Below are 21,923 nucleotides of genomic sequence, written 5' to 3' on the forward strand. Positions count from 1 at the left end.
GGTCCACGGTGGGAATCTAATCCTCTCTTAGTCAAGGGAGAGATGAATTACATCAGTGTGGAGACTACATGTAGAAGTAAGCTAGAGGGAACAAGCAGAGGGAATACGGTGCCACCGCAATGGTGTCCTTCCTCCTTTATACTTTGGGATCAGAAGGGTAGTGCTGAAGAAAAGAAAATCAATACCTAGTTAACATAACATAGAGCCTACTGTAGGGTGGTGAAGTACTGACTAGCAGACAGGGGGTGTTATTTAAATCATAACTACAATATGCCGGGTGGCTTGGGCTGCCCTTGCTCTAGGACATAACCCCCACTGGAGCTATATCAGAGAAGACGACACCCACAACTGCGAGGCTGTTTATGTGTATGCACCTGTATGTGTATCCATTGTAAAATCTAAGCCAATGTGTACCACACCAGCACCCCCATGACCCACAGGAGTATTGGCTGGCCTGACATTTAAATGACATTTACGTGCCGGTTCCTCTGGATACTGCTTTGATTGGCATCACAGAGCAACACATACCCTCATAAAAGCTTTTCTGGCCACTTTTATCTCCATTATACCCACACAAGAGGGTAGAAAGGTAATTTGGGGAGCTTACAGCCTCCTTGTTGCAGCCATCATGGTTAGCTACTTCTAGTTTCATGGGAATAACTTCTAGTTTAATGGGAAAAACTCCCAAAAAGATTTTTTTTCATTGCTTGTAGTTCCCAAAACATGGATACTTGGGTGTGTGTGAGGTTTAAAGCTTGAGATTAGTGTTAGTTTGACATTCAAGAGTCCTTTAACATCTGTCATGACATTTCTATTAGCGTGTGGGGGGGGTTTCCCCTTTGTTTACAAGCGAGGATCAGTAGGCATTAACCCATCTGGGCACATGTTTCAAATTAAAGTACATATAAACTGCTGAGAGTTTAAGCACATGAGATGCATGAATGAACCACAAAGGTCAAACTGAAAGGCAGATAATAAAGGTTTAGACAGACAGACTTTTGTATAGTTTGTTTGGATAATTATTTAACATTCACACAGTGTCAAAAAGCAAAAATTTGATTCTGCATACTGGTTATCAGACACTGGTTATCAGACACAAAACTTCATTATTTTGAGTTGTATGAACTCATTTATTTTAATTTAGATTAACTTGAGTTTAACTGAAACTGGGCTGGGTATTTCTATTTTCCCAGCATGCTTTGCCCATGGCACCCGAAAGGGAGAGTAAATGCTAAAATAAAGTTATATAATGTTTTTTTGTGCAAGATTAATGGTAAGGGAGATTTAGTAGTGATTAATGTTTTGTTATGCTAGTTTAGAAGAGTTTCTGTTCATGTGGGTTTTTTGAGAGTTATCATCATGGTGAAAAGTGGCGCATGCTGTTTGGTTTGAGAGCAGGTAAGTTACATGTTTTAAGGTGCTGTACTCATTCAGTAAGTGCTATACCATGGTATTGTTAACATGTTAGCAAATTAGCAAGTTGGCACTTTCTGAAAAAGTTATCATCCTTTTTTGAGTTCTGACAACTTATTAGGGTTTATAGTGAAGTAAATAGCTCATCTGATTTGCAAGAACTCAAAATAAAAAAAAAACTAATTAATTAACTAAATCTTTCATGTTAATTGCTATCAAAATATATGCGTTATCTAAGTCAGTACTTCAAGTTAGGAGCAATTAACATGCATGAGTACTACAAACTTAATTTGATAGTTCTGCTTACTTAAAAATTAGGAATATCATAACTCAATTTTTTTGAGTTAGCCCAACTTCGGGTTTACAGTGCAACCTGGGGAAGCAAGAAAAATTCAATTTGATTGCGGTGTTTATAGTACATTCTCATTGATTTGGAAATTAAGAGGGCCTTTCCAATGGCCAGTGACATTATCTAAGGTGCTCTTGAAACATTTGTAGAGCTCTCAAAAGTCTCAAAGCTAACAGATTGGCGTAGTCCAGTTGTGCCCTCAACATGTTTGTGAATTGACAGAGGGGCTCAGGGTTACTTGATGCACAAAGAGACTCTGTTGAGAACACAGGTCATAGGAGGAGATGAGAGGGACCGGGCCCTGACCTCCCAGGTGGCTCTGCTGTCGTCCCAGTCCTTTTGTATTAACCAACTCAATAAATCCACAGGCACCAGAACAGGTGGCCTTGGACACCTGTTGACATTCATTTCCTACAGACTAGAGTCATGCTTTAGACAGTGGCATGTGGCCAATGTAATGGGGGGAGGACAGACACGAGGGCTGCAAAATCCTGATCAAGATGAAACTTTACTTTTACTTGCGAACATGTTTTTCCTTGCATCTTGAAGTTGCGGCCATTTACAAAATGGGTAATTTAAGGCTTTCCCTGGAGAAGACTTGTGTTGCAAAATGCATCTGAATTTTGTAGCAATGTTTTAAGCATTTATATGGCTTTTAAGAAAAAAGGCTTTAGAGTGGAGACGACAAATGGACACCAGCAATTAGCAGCATTCCCGCTCCGCAGAAACACCCGATCCGGATTGAGTACAAGGATCAATACGCAAAGCAGGGAGCCAACCATTCATTCTCATTAATAATAGATTAGCAAGTTATCATTTTCACTCGTGTGCTGAGCGGAAATGTGTCCGATGCTATCAGCTGCGGTTGTTTTAGTGAAACTTGTCCATTAACTGGGTTTTAGACCTTTTACAGGATTTTTCTTTCAATTAACTCTACATCAAGCCAGTCATTTTGCTCTATCAGTTCAATATCTCCAGTTTCCTTTATTAACATGCAAAATTCCCTCGCTAAATTCAGTGCATTGGCATCTACGGCAAACTCTCAAGTGACGGGTATGCTTTTAGGGAAGGTGATGATCGACTGGGAAAGTTGTTTGATGCAACTTATCAACACTTTGCTTTTGCAGGATTTGAGAGAGAGAAACACAGAATTCAATGGACAGAGGACAGAGATAAACAATCGGATAAGGCACTAAAAAAATAAAGGAAAAACAATCCCCATTGGGAATTCTTTCTCTAAGTGATTATAGTGTTAGGATGCTGTTGAGTGCGCCACTTTCTAATGTTATTAAATTATTTAGGAGAATGTGCAGAACACAAATTCTGAGCACAATTATGCATATCCCTCTGTGAGAAGCATTAAAGTAATGGCTTTCCTCCTAAGACACTGCTGGAGAATTATATTAAAGGGATAGTTCAGCTAAAAAATAAAATTTTGTCATGGTTTACTCACCCTTGTGTCGTTTCAAACCTTTTTCCGTGGAAACGAAATGGTGAAGGACACTTTTTCAAATATGAAAGTGAATGAGGACTGAGACTGTCAAGCTTCAAAAAACACCACAAAAGTATCCAAAAAGTAGTCCACACAACTCAAGTCTACTGATGTTATACAATAGGTTAAGTTGTTATTCACAGACAATCTTGAGAATTCATGACAAAAGGAGCAATGTTGTGAATAAATCATACTTTTTGAATCTGAGCTCTAAGTGAATCAGAATCGTGGTGACAGGAGCAGTGGAGAAGGAAAGTACAGACATGACTAAACACTGAAAAAAACAAAAACAACAGAAGAATTGGAAAGAACCACACCGAGGTGGCCATTCGCGGCGCCATTTTTTCAATGAATCAAGATGATCCAGTTGTGGATTCATTCATGAATCGGACTGATTCTTAAGTGGATGATACACTCACAGAAGTTAACAACATACTGGAGAAGAATTTCAATGAATAATGACTAACATTTTTAACACATGCTCATTGGAAAAACATGCTTGTGGTGACATTTCTGCAAAATTATATTACATTGTTTCTTGCCCATTTCACAACATTTTCCAAGTATAATGTCCAGTGAGTCTTGCTAAAAATCCCATTCATATGGAGCTGATTATGTGATGCAAACATCAAAATATATTTGTGTATGCATCATACAATATTGTAAAAATGCTTTGAGGTCACAACATAGTATTGTGCAAGGAACCGCATGAAAATGTTAAATCGGTAATCTTCCCCTTTACTTAAAATTTGTGTAAAAAGGAATAAAAGCTGTTGGTGTTTTACTGCCACTAGTGTTTGTTTCAACTGCAAACTGTATAGGTATTTTTGGAGTTTTGCAAAAAATGTAGACAGAAAGGTTTTAAATTTTGGTCTTTTCATCACATGTTGTTGAATGACTTCAGAAAACTCATATAGAATACTTTTATGATATTTTCATAGTGCTTCTGTGCCTTGTTATTGTTCAATTCATTACAATTGCACAGAAAAGAGTGACTAGCACTTAATTTATAATATCTTCCACAGGAGAAAGAAAGTCAGAACTGACAGAAATGAAGATTAAGTAACGTTCTTACACGGCTTGGGTGGAGGGTACACATGTAGCCACTGAGGGGAAAAAATCATTTACTAAAAGCATTAGCTCAATGTTCCCTCATGTGTCTTGACAACTTGATGAAAAAAGAGCTTCCTGTTAATAGAGGTAAGCTGTATCATATGACCAGGCGGTTTAGCGGAGGTTTAGCATTACTTCAGCCTTTAAACCGGTGCCCATCCTGGAGTCTTCAAAGCTATTACTCATTATCTCTCTTTCCCACTGTCGACATGATATTGGATCAAAGTCGAGACGGGCAATCATGAGGGAATACCGTTACTACCTCATTATTCGGCCCTCATGATAGAACAATAGAGTTATTCTGCCTCACAGAGAAAACCTTCCTGTTTAGACAGAAGCATCAATATTAAAACACAAATCTGCGCTAGATGCAAATGCATTCCAGCTTGCTTCTCATAAGGCTATTGTTATGATGAGCATAACACATCGAAAGCATGCGCACAATAGGCCTGTACCATCCGGGCCTCGCTACTGGCAGAGGGACAAGAGGAATGTCTGCATGGGAACATAGAGCATAGGGATAGCATAAGTGAGCATAACGGCTGGTTTGCAGGCAGCACCAGGCTGAGAACTCCACGAGACAGAAGGTACAGGAAGTTCTGGGAGACTCTGAATGCTTAGGGCAGCCAGGCACTATGAAAGATTAAGGAGCCATGAAATATCACCAGATTGGAATTATTTTGAAAGGTTAACCCAAAGTGATCGCCTGAGACCATTCTAGAGAGCCTCAGGAGTCTGCGTACTGCAGTCACGCTGTTACCGAAGGGTGTAATTATGACACAAACATAAATGGTCATAAATCCGGCTGCTTTATTTGCTATGACCTGCACGTAATCCGCGTTAACCCAGCGTTTTCCTCAGAGGACTCATCTAGTGGATGGTGAGTTGCAGGAGAAATATTCTAGACTCAGCTACAGTGGAAGCGAGTAATGGGAATTCTGCCTCAGTTTTACTTTGATATTTCAAATATGCGTTATAACTCGTGCCTTTTTCAAACGTCTACCAACAAGTTTTGGCATGGTTACTGCAGGTACACCAACCAACCAACCAAATAATACATATTTTATATTTTATATATATATATATATTACACACACACACACACACACACTCTAGTACTGTCAAAATTAACATGTTAATGCATGCAATTAATTTTTACAGTTTAACATGTTAAAAATATTTAACGCAGCATCTGTTTTTCCTGTCATCCTTTGGCTAGCATTACAATGTATGATCACGCTCTTATTTATGCAAATGCTTTTAAACCATCCAAGCATGATAAACCACAAAAGAGAACGCAGTGCGGTACTGGTGCATGCTGTGTGTGACAAACACGCAGTGCTTGAACGGACAAAAACACAAAATTATCCCAAAATGCCCGTTTCGTCAAGTATCTTTGCAAGCACAGTTAAATGACTTAAATGAACAAAGAGTTGTGAGAAAATGTCTATCAGATCCGCGTCATGTGCAGCAGGTCTTAAAGTGACAGCAGCCTAATAAACCTACTGCTCTTTATCATTAAAGATAATCAAAGAGCAAAAGAAAAAGACAAAATCACTCACTGCTCTTGACTGAAAATAATATTTGTAGCTTTAAGAAGATTAATTATTATTTAATGTATAATTTATTCAGTGAAGACTGTGAAGTGTTTGATAACTTCTATGAAGTGTTTGATAAGTTCAATTTCTGTATATATCCTACCTGCTAGACTTGAAAATCTTAAAGCACTGCTTACAAGGTTACATGGTCAAAAACAACAAAAACAATAGTTTTTGTGCATTTTGACAGGGCAAGTAAAAATCTGAACTGGTCTGACTGGGCCAACCCTGATATATTGAAGGGCACAGATACATCTCAATTTATTATAATGGGTTTATGTGAAGATTGTTTCAAGTTCACTTAAATTAAAAGTAGTTATATTTTTTAAAGCCTAATAAATGTACATTTTGGTCGCTTTCAATCATACTGTAATGCTGCATGCCTATTAATGGCTAAAATGGGGGGGGGGGGGGGGGGTCAATTTAATAGAAAAATCAGTAGCAGTATTGGTATCAAAAAAAAGATGGCATAACACAAAATTAACAAAAAAAATATTCCATATTTTAGTACCACATTTACCCGACACAGCCCTATCCTTGTATATTAAATGAGTGTGCATATGTGCAGTTTTTGAAAGTCTTTTTCATCCATGCATAAACAGCTCTGGGAGAGTTGAGAGGAGGAAGGCAGGGAGCTGTTAAAGCTGTTAGTTAAAGGGCAGCCGTCACCTTGGCACAGCCTGTGCCACTGAATGGCGGGTGGGCAGAGAAAAGCTTAAGTGCCCCTGGGGGATGGACGTGAGACAGAGATGTAGGATTGGAGAGGAGATCAGTGCTGGATCAATGGGGACCCGTTATGGGTTACGTTATCCATCACAATCAACGCCCCTCTCACCCACACTAACTAAATTAATCAGCTTCCATAGATAAAGGCTCCCTTCAAACCCACCTATTCACTGCTTACACATCTTTACTGCTGCCCTTTTCTACAAGTCTGCAGTATTTAAACTTTCATACCATGTGTCAGGAGAAAATTTAATTACAGTCCTTTTGGGATCTGAACACAAATGGCCTGGACTTGACTGGGGTGTTCATTAAAATGAATTTACCGTAGCAGATCCACAACTACAAAACACTTCATGAGACTAAATTAAGGTGTGTGATATGCTAATTTGGGACAAAAGTCTCTCTTTTACTTAATATTATACCACTATATTACAATAATAAAGATATACAATTCAACTAAAGTACAAATATCTTACGAATATATCTGATTTGTTTCATTAAAAGGAATAGTCATCATACTCAACCTTATATTGTTCCAAATATATATGTGTGCGAACCATGTATATAGATCAGTGGTGCGCATGTTTTTGGTGTGAGCGCGAAAACCTGCTGGAATGAGTAAAATTATGTACAATACAAGCCCTATTCAACTTGACGGGTATGTCAAGAAGAGTATCAGTGATATCAGCGTTTTGATACTGCAGAAAACTGGAACAGTTTCAGATATTTTAGCATTGATATGCATCAAAATACCAATATTTTTGACAACACTAAGGGTGAGTACATAATGACAGAAATTTAATATTTGGGTGAACTATACCTTTAACTTTTAAAATCTCAATGTTTCCATGCCTGCAGTTCATCGTCATAGGCAATACCAAATATGGGCAGTAATAGCATCTAACCTGGAAACAGTCTGATCAAGGTTTCCCAAACAGGTAACCTAATATAAATGCTCTTCACATTTTGGGAAGCAGCCTCCCACAACGATTTAAAAAAAAAAATAAAAAAAGATCCTCAAGGGAGATCCAAAATATTCTACTCCAGGCACCAAGAACTGAACATGTGGTGCATATTTCTGCAAGAATGTTAGAACAGAGCTGTTTAGAAGAGCAACTCACGAAACCCAGAAGATGATCAACATAAAATACGGTTCATATTGCCAGCCAACCCAATCCTGGAGGCCTGAACAAGCCAAGTGTGTGGGTCACATTGTACAAGAACAAAGAACATTAGTCATTGACAATTATGGGGTCAGCACAAAGGGGACGGAAAAAAAAGGTTATGATGGGAGTCAGTGGAGGATGAGGAGAAGCCAGCTTTAATGCTGATGAGAAGCAGGGGACGTGAATTCCCCACAACAAAATGTCATAAGCTCTCAGACGCAAGTCTGTACAAATGTGATTAGCTTCTCATGTCTGTGATTACATAAAAACGCTTTATGGATATTAACAAGCCAAAATGCCCCCACAACCCTCATCTCAGATGCTGTACAGAGGTTTTTGGAGAAGATTCTTGACAATTCAGAAACTTCACAATACATCAAGTTCTTGACAATGTGCACTGTGCATGTTCTCTCCCTACACTGTATAGATTTGATGTGGCAGTGTGCCTATGGGCTACAGGAAAAAAAATTGTGATTTTTATAATTGGAAGGACATACAGTCTGAGACCACTAGTGAAAATAAGAAATAAATAAATGAATAATTACTCATTAAAAAAAAAAAAAAAAAAAAAAGACAATTTTGCAACGGAATATAGGCATCACAACATAATGGATATATGTAACCCTGGATCACAAAACCAGTCATAAGTCACACTGGTATATTTGTAGCAATAGCCAACAATACACAGCCAACATGTTCCATGAAGATATTTTGTAAATTTCCTAAAATAAATATTTTATAAATATGTTGCTAAGGACTTTATTTTGATAACTTTAAAGGTGATTTTCTCGGTATTTAGATTTTTTTTTTTCTCTCAGATTCCAGATTTTCAAATAGTTGACCCTTAAAATTGACCCTTACGACTGGTTTTGTGGTCCAGGGTCACATATATTTTGAGATCTGCTAAAGATTACATTTAACAGTGTTACTAAATTGGTGATAAAAAATAATTTTATTGAATTAATTTTTAAATATGTACTTTAAGGAAACTTTAGATGAAAAAAAAAAAAAAAAATCATAAAAACATTTTAGTTCCTCTACTGTAAGTCGCTTTGGATAAAAGCATCTACTAACTGCATAAATGTAAAGGTAAGTGAGATGAACATTCATAATAAAATATCCAATATCAAAATATATGAATTTAAAAATATAGTTTAAAATAAGTAAGCAAGCAAGTAAATAAATGCAGTATGGTATCAATATTTTGTGCATCACTAGTCATAACACTTATACATATATATACATATACACATTTGATTAAATTTGATTAGGAACCTTTTGGACCACACTACATGACATCGTAGTGTGCCAGTGTGCATGTGATGCATGGTCTTGCAGACTTTAATCTTGTCTTGACGATGAGGTCGTTCTCACACCAGCTATATTATAAGGTGTAAGTGGCATGGGAGGATGACACACTCATACGTATGATGGTTCAAATAGCTTTTATGGCTGTCCTTCAGTCAAGGACACTGGATGATCTTGTCATCAGATGACAGCGCTGTATCCTAGCCACAGCTGAGAGTTTGGGGATCTGCCTTCAGCCCTGCGATCGACCTTCAGCCCTGCGATCGACCATCGTAATTAAGCTATTAATCTCACATCATTAACCCCCGCTGACCAGTCCTTTAATTCATCGCTGTGATATTACCGTTCTGCCTTATGTAAACCTTCTGCTCACTCCATTTCTCCTTTTCGCCATCATGTCTGTCATTGAAGGATCACAGCTGGGGACTAACAAAATTACCTTGCAAGTGCCACTCGATTGAGGATACGGTTACTTTTAATTAAAAAGGATCAATTTCTATTCCTGTCAATTTCACTCAGTGACCATATGGACACTTGAAAACACAATCCAATTTGCCGCCGACCACCCAGTCGGCCCTGCCTAGCCCGCCGGGAAAACAATAGCTTGCTTAATTGATTTATAGAGGTGGTTTTCTACATAACGCTTCAAGATAAAATGTAAAGGGTCCTCGTTTGCAAAAGTGTTTCTCCTCTATCAGTATGCCATATGTGTGGGTTATCATTTAAACACCAACAGGATTTTATTTTGTACTGAATATATAGAATTAGCTCAAGTGGGAGAAAAATGAAAGCTCTCTCTTTAACTTTCAGATAGGATTTTTAAGGCACCTTCATTTATTGCTCAAAGGATTGAATTCCCTCAAACCTTCTTGCCATTAGAGAGCTGGGAGGGATAGAAAAAGGATCAATATAAACTGCCTCTTACAACATATAGAGACAAACAGCATCAGAAAAAAATTCCACTGCAACTGGAAAATGAAGGGGAAAAAAAGAGGCTGAGTAGTTTGAGAAATAGCATTAAATCAGATAAATGCAAAAAGACTGAAGAAAACTATGGTTTAAATGGACATTTTTAGGCTTGTAGATTTAGAAATACATTACACAACACTAAGGGTGCTTTCACACTTGGTTCGATTGCCTGGACCGAACCCGAGTTCTAATGCTCCCCCCTCCCCCTGCGCCCACTGGACTGTGTTCACATTATATTATTTGGGTCCGAAGCGCGGTTCGTTTGCGTCATCAAACCAGCAGCTGTTTACTTCGTTGCTTAGTTACGATGGCACAGGAGAAGGCGGCAAAATGCATAACCTTGCTCTCCTCACTTTTATATTTTTGTTTTTGAACCGTTGGTTTTGTTCATAACGGCTCTTGCGTCTATCTGCCGTGAATGTAGAATGCTGAAGGCGAGCAGAATGAGAAAAGCTACGCTACAGCTCTCTGTTGGCAGCATGTCAGTCACGCTCGTCGGGAAAGTGAGTGAAACACACACACAAACACACATTTTTATCAAATTATACAGCATTAATAGCGGTTCACTTCCGCAATTTGGTACGTTTGCATTCATATCAGAAGCGAACCGTACCGGAGTTCACTTGAACCGCACCCCAGACCACCCTTTTTAAGCGGACTCGGGTACGGTTCACGGGTGCGCACCCGAGTTCAGGCTGTGTTCACATCATCCAAACGTACTGAACTCTGACGTCAATCGAACCCGGGTGCGCACCAAAAGTGCTAATGTGAAAGCACCCTAAAAGTAGGCCTAATAGTTCACAACAGCGTTGACCTATCTAAAAGTAATGATGCTACTAATTTTCAGTAGTGTGAAGGTAGCTTGACAATTTAAAACAGACTAGCTTTTCAAGTAACAACAAGCTTGAAGCTAACACCACCAAAAAAAAGTAAGAAAAAAAGTGGTATTGTTATTAAAAAAGCTGATAGATAGAAGGACAGATGGACAGAAAGACATAGATAGTGACAGACAGATAAGCCTAGACAATTTCTGCTTAACATAACTTAGGATCTCCTATTTATCATTTAGACAGTTACTAATTAGTTTACTTCTTTTAGCTGAGAGAAAAAACACTTCTAAAAGAACAAAATTAAAGGACAAAAGACTGTTATGTAAACCCTAGACATTGCGTCTGGAGGAAGCAGTTATGATGAAGACCCAATCAGGCAATTTGGGAGGCTTTAAATCACACAAATGAGACATCACCACCTAAACAAGACTCGAGGAACAGCCCTCAGTCTCCTCGTAGGAGCTACTGTGCAATCTGAGTAATCTTGACTTCTTTGAGCATTCAGAATAAGAAAGTGCCTTAATTTTTCATCCGTCTGAATTAGGTAGGATCTGTTACCATGGTGATCAACGTTCACGACGCCCCACCCTGTAGTTCTGGCTCCACTGCCCTATAATTCAGACATTGCAAAGCCAGTTCTTTCATGTTTAGCAACTCAACCCTCTCTGATTACAGACAACAACACAAAAAAGACCATTTGTGGTAGTCAATATTTAACCTCTCCACTATTTTTAGAGTTTTATTTGTTTGAACAATCTTCAAAAAGTATTTATACCAAAATAATGTCACCCATAGAGCAGTGTCATACTAGGATTTTAGTGTCTGAAACCTTTAGTATAGTTGTTGAATCCAGAGAAACCTGTTTTCAAACCATCGACAGCATCTATAGCAGCTAAAGCAGTATGCGATGACACTAATGAAGATGCTGTGTTAATGTGCTAGACACGAACATGCAGAAAACTGAACAAAAGACATGAAGCCAATGGCAGCAATGAGCAAAATGCTGTAATGTTTATTCACAATGTAACAACAACGGTCTTCATCCAGATGGCATGAAGTCAACACAGTGTTCATAACCTAATTTACTTCTGTAATCTGATCCTTTAATAATAAATTAAATTAAAGTCGATATGGTCGATATTAAAATTCTACAATATTTAAGGTAAATAAATAAAAATAAAAAACTAAAATCAATTGTTTTAAATGCTACCAGTAAATTTAGGCATCGCAAAATTATAATGTACAGTATGAAAAATAATTCATTTTGAGGCTAAAGATTACATTTAACGGATTTATTAAACCGTGTTTTCTTAAAGATTAACTTTAAGTGATTGTTAGGGTGCTTTCACACCTGCCTCATTTAGTTTGTTTGAATCGCACTAGAGTTTGTTGTCCCCCTTGGTGTGGTTTGTTTGGGCAGGTGTGAATACAGCAATCACACTTGGATGCACACCAAAAGCGGACCAAACAAGCGTATCAAGACCTCCTTGAAGAAGTGGTCTCGGTACGCTTTCAAATGAACTCTGAAGAGGTTTGCTTGAGATGTGAAAGCAATCCGACCAAACGGACCAACGAACCAAACAATTTGTATTGAGAATACTGCATTTTGCTCACCAAATTTTCCCATACAAAAGTAAATTTGACTGCACCTTAAGAATTTATTTGATCTATTGGGAAGTTATATTAACATTTTTATTTGATTTTGAGATTTATTTATTTTTTTTAGTTGCATATTGAATTTAAATAAGAATTTCCCATCAAAATTTTCATTTGGAAAACAAAAACTTATTTGATGTTTCAGATTCGAGACACTTGAAATATTAAAGGGATTCTTCGCATTTCATGAAATATAGTCAGAGATACTTTGCATCAGAGATCGTTTTGAAAAAGACTTCGAGAAAGCAAAGGCAAGATTCTGAATCACAAAGGCATAGTGACTTTGAAAGTGGCAAAAGGAGTCAAGAGAAGAAGCTTCAAGGTTACTCTTACACTAGCACTGCCTCTGAACAACTGAAAGATTTAAAGGTTAAACGCAGCAAGTGAAAAAGAAAGACAGCAAGTGAGCCGGTGCGAGAGAGAGAGGCCTAATGGAATTACAGCAGCCTTGTGACAGCGGTGCAGATGGGTCACATGGTGAATTAAATGGCTCTCTGACCCATGCCAGAACTGAGCCATGACCTCCGCTCAACCCGTGGCACCCGCAACATTGCCGTGTCACTCACGGTGCATCTCAATGATCCACACACTCATTCACAAGGACAATGAAGCAGAGTGGCTCCTGAGAACTGCTTTCTGATCCACGGCTACATAGAAATGCATCGCTCATCTAAGCATGAGTAGGCCGGGGAAAGTTCAGGTGAACAGACCCGTCGGTAGCGGCGAACGCTTTGTTTGAATTTCGGGTTCATTTCGTGCCAAGCGGGTGAAGCATTAGTGTGTTCGCTCATGCCTGCAAACAATTCCACAATGCGATGCACTTCCAATTTCACAAGGTACAGGAAAAGGCACAGGAAAAAATGACTAGTCAGCTGAAGTGTTGTACTTACTGTCCGCCTGAGAGGAGAATTGCACGCAGCTCAGCAGTAGCAGAAGAGGAAGCCCAACGGGCAGGAGGGGCACGGACATGCAAATATTAGGCACCATGTTCCAGGTTGGCACTGCTCCCCCTCGATCCCCGCTCTGCTCTCACGCAATCATAGACTAAAACCTGCAGAACACAGAGACAAACACGTGTTAGCATTTAATTCAAGGTAGGACAACCAAGCATATAGACAATTTGGTACGGGCATGATGAATTGAGTGGTCTGCCAAGGGGCAACAGGGTTAATGAGGTAAGCAAACGCTCTTTTATCAAAGTAAACTAAACCCATAATCTGCTGCCAGTTAGCTAAATATCAAAAGGACGGAAGAGAATTGGGAATTCCCAATAACCGGCCGCCATTAAGATTGTAAAGTGGCTTTACACAGATGGCTCGATCTCATGAAGTGTGGCAGTATTACTGTATAGCCACACACACACAGTTCCCAAAGGATGAATGCTGGTTTAAATCAGTGCTTACAATATTAAAAGACTATGAAACTGCCAGAATATAGGGGAAGTTGTGTTGACACTGCAGTTTGTCAAGCTGCTCAAATTTAAAGTAATTAAACTTGTCAAGCTAACATTTTGATAAACTACACTGGGGCTACTGACAAAAAGTAGCTAAATACATTAATGGACAATATGTTATAGGTCATTATCACACACAATAAAGAGGTTTGATTGTACTGTAAGGTGCTTGGGATAAAAACGTCTGCCAAATGCATAGACTAAATGCAGGGAAGACTCTATATAGAATTTCATGTTGATGAAAATGAGGCTGTGATCTTTAGATCTTAACAATTGCATGCACTCTATAAGTCCTAGATGTACGTAACTTACAACTTTCAATACTGTTTTATGGAGTTGTCTACTCAAACCTTTTTTTTTTCCCTCTCAAATGTTTCATCAGTTGAACTATTGGCATGTTGTTAAACAACAGTACAATCCACTGAACACACTGTACTTCTGTCTCTCACAGTCTTGTTTTCATTTCTGCCACAAATGAAATATGGCGCCGCACTATCCTGAAAAAGGTCTATAAATGTATAAAAAGTTATGCTAAATACACTGTATATACACAAATACAAAAGCACTGAATCTTCAAAAGGCTATGATAAACAGAGCAAATATTTATTTCGCTATGAAAAAGAACAAGTAAAATGACACTACTATTGAGTGACGACTATTGAGAACTACACTTTTTAAAAACAAAAACTACACTTTGGAAACATTTCTTGGACATGAACCATACGAATGAAACAATTTGATGAATCAAATGATTCCCTGAAATGAAACAAACTAAAAAAAAAAAAAGGACATTTCAGGACAGCATGTTTGATTATTGCCTCAGCTCAACTTGGGCTTCTGAATAAAAACAGCAATGCAGAATTTTTTTTTTTGTTTTGTTTTGCTGCTATGCTACACTGATACTTGTTGGTAAAACTGGCTTGCTATAAGACTGGCTACATTATTTTGAAAACAGCTAAGCTATTGTTACACTGCTGAAAAATATTAAGGAAGTGAAAGGGAGTAGCTAACTAAAAGTAGCAGTGCTACTGCCTGAGACTAGAAAACGTTTTTCAGCAGCATAACAATAGCTCAGCTGCTTTCAAAATAATGTAACCAGTATAGTAACAAGTTAACTCTGTCTGGGAGTGGATAACTAAAAGTAGCAATAGTGCTAAATGTAGCAGCATGGCCGGTTGTGCTTTACCTAACAAAGACATTCTGTTAAACAACCCAAATTTGGCCTTTCAGCAGAGACGGTGTGGGGTGTCTACACCCTCATGACCATTTGAAGTCCAGTCCAACTCCAACTCTGGTGTTGTTTAAATGACTAATCTATCCATTTAAGGGCTACTTGCTACAACAATACTGTTACCCCTTTTGAAAAAGAAGTGATTATTTCAAGAAAAACCTGTACTTGCAGATAATATTAAACAAAAGGCAAATTAAGTGTACTTAAAAAGAGAACACCTTCATGACTGTTTCTACTTAAGTGCACTTTAATATCAAATTCATTAATGTAAATGTAAAAGTTTTTAAATTACATTTTAGATCATTGTTTTAATATTTTTTTTTATCAAGTTTTAAAGAAGCACACTTATTTTGATGTGTTGACTAACATCAAAAGCACAACTGTACCTGATTATAATTTTAACTGTAGTGTGTTATTCAATATTACATTTAAAGTTAATATATTTTAAAAGTACAGAATTGCAACTCCATTACAAACGGGCAATTACAAATACATTTAAATATATGACATACAGGTTTCAATATAAATGACATCAATGTATTTTTAGTTTTCCATAAAATGCTTGTCAATACATTCAGCAGTACACTAACCATATTTCAAAGACAACAGACCTAATCGTGAAATTATGTTCTTAATTGGGTCAAATAAGAACTCTAAAGTTCAGCTAATTGGATTCATTTAATTTCAATGAACATGTCGGAAAACATTACATTCAGTTCACACTTAAGTATATGTATAGTAAAAGTGTACTTTCTTTTTCATAAGGGACACTAAACCTAAACCCTACATCTGCCACTTTGATGTCAGCGTGCTCTCGTCTGATCTCATCAGTTTAATAATTTCCACAGTGTGAGTTGTCAGTGATTTTAATAAGCAAGAATGTGAATGAGACACAAACAAAGGCTTCAGTATCTCACATGGTGAGAAATTCTCAATTCACCTGAGAAGGTGTTGACTAGCCAATTACTAACAAGCTGATTTCGGATGCATGTTGGATGCGTGCAGATACGCCTGGCTGCCGTGTTTGTGAGATGATGCCAAAAGAAACAATGAACAAACAGATCCTAACAGGGAGGTATTTAAAAACTGTGTTTATTTTTTCATCCAAAAGGCTTTTTGATAATCTTTCTTGACAAAGAGGGTTTTTGTACTAAAATAACAAGAGATGGCATACATGTTGAGTCATAGCTCGGTTATACTAAAACACCTAGAGCGGTTTCAGTACCACGTCAATCGTTCTCGTAATAAGCCTTTACCACCTTTGGAGGCATATCAAATAAGAGCAGTTGATTAGGTCACCAGTAGAGAAGGAAAAGTGAGGCAAGCATTATGCTTGGAGCATGACCTACATTTTGAAAATACTGCGAGGATTAGCCAACTGATCCACTTTTTTAATACATACCACAAAGTCAAAAACCAATAATTTAAAACCTGCCTGCCAATCACCAAGCTCTTACCCCACACCTGACTTGTTTGTTCAGGCCAGGGTTACGAAGAGAACGAGTAAATAATCTGATAACAACACAATAGCAGAGAGAACGTACACATATCAGGTGAGATTTACCCAAGGAGCAGTGATCTTGAGCAATATTCTCAAACAGTCATCAACCTCATGACTGTTGAGAAGTCACGGTTTCGTTTTTTGAAAACTAGGCTACAAGCGTACATTACTCAAATTTATTGAGCTTTTAGCATGAATACAGAGGATTATTAAGGATTATGATCTGAATAAGGATCATCATTGAACAAATGACATTTGCAATTATTCATGTGCATCTTAATATCACGTGAGATCACATACTGATATTTATGTTCAAATGCTGATACATACAGGTAGTTTTATCACGTGGACAGATGTATATAGCCAGCTGAAGGCAAGAGCACAAAAATGCACAACTGCAAGGACGTTTGAGACAAAAAGTCACGTTTTACCCCAAAAACAAAATAAATAATAAAGTTTTTTGCAAAGTAAATGAAGCATATTTTAATTTCATTCATATTTTTTTCATTGTGCAATTGTCATGACAAGCACATTTCCCCCTTCAAATTCTCATTACTGTAATGCAAAACTAGTAATAAAGAATGCAATTCAGTCATGAAAAGCATCCTGTCCAGACAAAAGCTGCTTTTTTAAAAAAAAAAAAAAAAATCAGCATGATGGCAGTTCAACAAATACTTGATAATACTCGACTTGGTATCACGGTCGGTACTTTTGACAACACTACATCAGTGTCACATGATCCTTCAGAAATCATACTAATATGCTGTTATTACCTTACTGACCTCAAACTCTACACTACAGATCAAACTGTGACTATACTGTGATTATATAGTATATTGTTTGTGACATGCTAATGTGGCATCTAAACTAAGGGAAGGTTCATTACTCCTGCCTTTATAGATGGTCTCATCAGTGTGAAAGCCCCAGGAATCTCGTCTTAAGCCCACTGTGTTCCTAGCATCGAGGATAAATAAACACTTCTCTCCTTGTCACTCTTTAGGCACATCTCCTTCCAACCGCTCCGGCGCCAGTGATTGCTTTTCCCTTAATGGCCCATCCAGAGATAAAGACAACAGAAGAATCTATGGCAGGGCCTTGTGTAGACAACCTTATTGACGTCTTTAGGGAAGATAAAGCTGAGTCCTTCCCACAAAACCTGCGTTGGAGAAAATTGTCCAGCACCATAAACGGCACGGGCCATGGCTCCCGGTTTGAGCGAGTGTGTGATTTCAACTATGATGCTGGTTTTCAAGTTTAATCTTTCTTACCTTGACAAGTTTATAAAACATATGACCCAAGAGCAAGTCCAAGATAACTTTGAGAGTGAAGTGGAGACAGTAAATCTGATGAAAATCAAATAAAAGTGGAAGGTAAGCAAATTACTTGATGGTGCTACACTTCATGTGGGAGATGTTTTTTTCCTTGACAGATTTTTGTGCTGCAAAACAACAACGACATGCTCGAATTGTGCTCAGCTCTCAAGCTTCCTGATAAACAATTATTTTCATTAATAAAGTGGTAACATCTAACAAAGGTAAACTAACAAAATGTAAAAATAACAGCGCAAAAACAAAATGAGCACAGCCAAAAAAAACACCACCACAATGCTTCAAGATCGTTGTAGGATGTCAATGCTTGGGTGTTCTGGATGGTTGCTTAGTGGTCGAAGTGAAAATAACTAATTCCATCATTCAGCTGAATTCTGGGTCACTCTTTCCATTGTTAAATGTACGCTTTAGTAAATCTCACAATTACAATTTTCTAAAATTATAAATCATTATTATAAATCTTTCTAGTTTCCTACCAGAATCTTACTATCACTTGTTTCATATTCAATACAATATTCATACAAATTTCATATCAGTAAATCTCTAGTAATAGTGCTAATTTCTTTAGAAAAACCAAGACCACTATATTATTTCCAAATTCGTTGTGCTTGACATTTAAGTTATTTGTGTATATTAAAGCATTACATTAAGCCCTTAAGTACAGTGTGATGGAATGTACAGTAATATGACTCATATGAAATGTACATAGGCCTGAAGTATTGATGGCAATAGTACACGTGAGACATAAATAGAAGAGCCAGCTTTAAGTGAGCAGATGACCAAACGTTCCCTCAGACCTTTCTGTCATGGCATGAGCCTAAAATCACATTTGACTCCTAGATAGATGGCATCAGATGTGGTGACAGCTCACTCATTTATTCAGTATAAACACCAACAAAATGAAGCAAAAGCTCTTTGAATAAGACATAACCAGGAGATTTACTGTCACATTTTGAAGATAACCAAAAGGCTTCTCATTCCTTCCTGCAGCCACAAATCAATCGCAGAGTAATTCAACAGAAATAAGATGTACTACACACACAGCAAAACACACTGAAGATACGCTTCATTTGGAATTCTCTGTTGAGTTATTACTGATGTTACAGCATAAAGCAAAGGTGTAAAAGTGACAATAGGCGCAGACGATTTTTGAAAAAAAAATAAAAAAATAAAAAAATAAAAAATAATTTTCTTATCTAATGACAATGCTAAATATGACCCAAGATACTGTACATGAACTCACAGTGACTTGAATAGAACTGATAGTAATACAGACTATTGTAAGCAAAAGAAATTCAATTTGGACAAAAAGCAGCAAAAATTTATCAGAAGGTCCTGGCCAACACTTCAACCTCTAATTACCTCTTTAAAAATGTATTCCAATAGACAAAGAATAAACTGAATACTTGACAGGTTATATTTGCTGAAGACTGCAAAGAATCTTAGCTGATTATAAACCTGGAGTCAAACACAAAGCGATCTCAATCAAAGTCGACAGCACTATGAACACGACAAAGAAACAGAATGCCTCTGAATCCCCCACAGCCTGCTAAGTTTACCCTCAGCATCGGCACCGGTGCTCAATCCACACACAAACAAACAGAAGACATGTCAACAGAGACCTGTGACACCTGAATCAATACTGCCTGAGACTGGATAAGCACATCTTGACAAGGAAACACTTCATTAGAACAAAATACCTCTTAAATATTGAATCTGACATTCTTTTAAGTTGTTTTCATGTGCACAAAATCTTTCAAAAACATGTCTGGGCTCATATTTCAAACCAAAATCAACAAAGTAAAAAGAAATTATATTTTGCTTTTGAAAAATTACGCTTATTTTCAAGATCATTTTCAAGGTCATTTTCATGACAGTTATGTTATATGTACACATAACATTTGTTGTTCCACATTTCACATATAATATTTTACTTTGATACAGTAACAGACTGTATTAAAGTTATAAAAGAAATTTCATTAGACTCATCTAAGTGTCTGTCATTGGTCAAAAGTTTAAGCTGCCTGGTCAAAGTATTACAAAATTCCTTGAGCCAGTCATTGTAGAAGATTTAAAAAAAACTTTCAAGCAAAAACTTTGCCACTAGAAAGAGATATTTCACTTGTGAAGAATCATCAGTACCAGGTCCTCCATCACTGTTGAAGACGCAGCATGAGAAAGAGAGCTGCAAAGTCGAACAGCTATCTGAAAACTTAAAGATCCAATCAATCTTCAGACAAGTGACTCAAGAGAGCACCAGAACCTGAAATAAAGTCTGATGTTAGTAACTACAAATGCAGGTGGCTTTCTTGAAGACTAGTCCAGCCCTGAAATACAATCGTTTGTAGAGACTCATGTGGGGCAAGAATTTGGTTCAAAATGCTGCTTTTCTGGTCACGGTTTGCAAAAAAATGCTCTTGATAATCTGTAAACTTCCTCTCCTTGGCTGGAAGTAATGCAAGACCCATTGTTTTCTGAGAGTGTAAGTCCTCCTCCATGTTAAGACAAAGATGGGATTAACTGTAGGAGGCCTGTTAGCATACACTACACAAATTTTCAATGGGGGGAACATTCTGAAGAAAACAGGAGGGTCGCCATGGGAAAACAGGTTAACCTGGGAGTCATTATCTCCTCTAATTATGCAGTAAATAAGGCAAATGAGATTTCACAGGTACAACTCATCCATTTACACAGCTGGATATGAATATAAGGCAGTGGAGAAACACCTTATCTGGTTTTAGGTTGACTCAAGGACTCACAAACAAGCAAATCTCATGATCAAACCGCCATTCATCCCACAAACTACACCAAACTTCTGCTTCCTGCTGTGCAAGTTCTACAGGTGTGGGTAAGCTGCAGTCTCATCTCGCTGTGGGGTTTGCTGCCTCTCTCCATTTCTGTCTCTCTGCTAAACAACAGACAGCTGTGGCAGATGGAGCCATATCCCCATCGGTCTCGTGAGGCTCTGGATTTAAAATGTAAAAGAACAAGCAGCGATGGGGAGGAGGAAGAGGCGATGTCACAGGGCAGCAGACGTCAGGGACGGCTGTCATGAGCGCACAAGGCTAATTCAAGCACTAACAGATTTCCCGTCCAAGACAAACCAACAAACCGCAGGCCAGCGAGGTGGCAAGTGGTTGCTTCTTGAACACGCCTGTAACCAGGGGACAGAATTTAAATGAGGCCTGGCTTCCAAGACGCTGGCAGATCAGACTTGATATGGGTTATTAGATGCCTTTCTGAAGAGAATCCAACATGGAGGCAAGCTGGGCAACTCCATTAGCATTCAGGGAAGAATCATACAAGCCTGTAGTGTTGCTTCCCACTGGTGAGAGTGACAGGTAAGGGAACGTGTTCTGTTCCCAATTTTCATGCCGGGAAAGTTATTAGTTTCTCTCACTCTAACTTGGCAATGGTTTTAACTAACAGGGCAGTGCACAGCGAAGCTGAGAGGAAGAAGAGAAGGATTAGCCTGATAGTTGCTTTTCACTAAAACTCTCCACAGCATAAAGGGTTTCTCTGACAGCTTGTGACTCACTTTGACCGCGACAGGCAAATTACCCAGGGTTTCACTTGAAAGGAGCGAGATCAAAAGAGCCACCGTGGCCTCCGTCTCCAAAGCAGAGTCAATGTGCTTTTCTGCAAAATGGGTTTATACCGCCACACTTTTTCCCTCCCCGTTAGAGCGGAAGGACCGCTTTGAGACAAAAGGCAAAACCTCTCACTCAAATTATAATAACAGTTTTAAAATGATACCTAAAGAACAACCTGCCAATTGAATTTTAGCTGG

The 21,923-nt window shown here is 38.1% G+C and overlaps 1 protein-coding gene across 10 annotated transcripts in view; it reads right to left on the reverse strand.

Annotated features, from left to right (window-relative positions):
• ptprfb (protein tyrosine phosphatase receptor type Fb) overlaps positions 1-21,923 on the reverse strand; it is a 233,258-nt gene that overhangs the window by 114,497 nt on the left and 96,838 nt on the right. For all 10 annotated transcript variants that reach the window (XM_067363329.1, XM_067363330.1, XM_067363337.1 and 7 more), the window contains one exon: positions 13,511-13,671. In XM_067363329.1, the coding sequence (XP_067219430.1) occupies positions 13,511-13,607 (97 nt within the window). In that variant the 5' untranslated portion in view covers positions 13,608-13,671. The remainder of the gene's footprint in view (positions 1-13,510; positions 13,672-21,923) is intronic.

The sequence above is a fragment of the Chanodichthys erythropterus genome, chromosome 16, assembly GCF_024489055.1.
Source record: "Chanodichthys erythropterus isolate Z2021 chromosome 16, ASM2448905v1, whole genome shotgun sequence".
NCBI lineage: Eukaryota > Metazoa > Chordata > Actinopteri > Cypriniformes > Xenocyprididae > Chanodichthys > Chanodichthys erythropterus.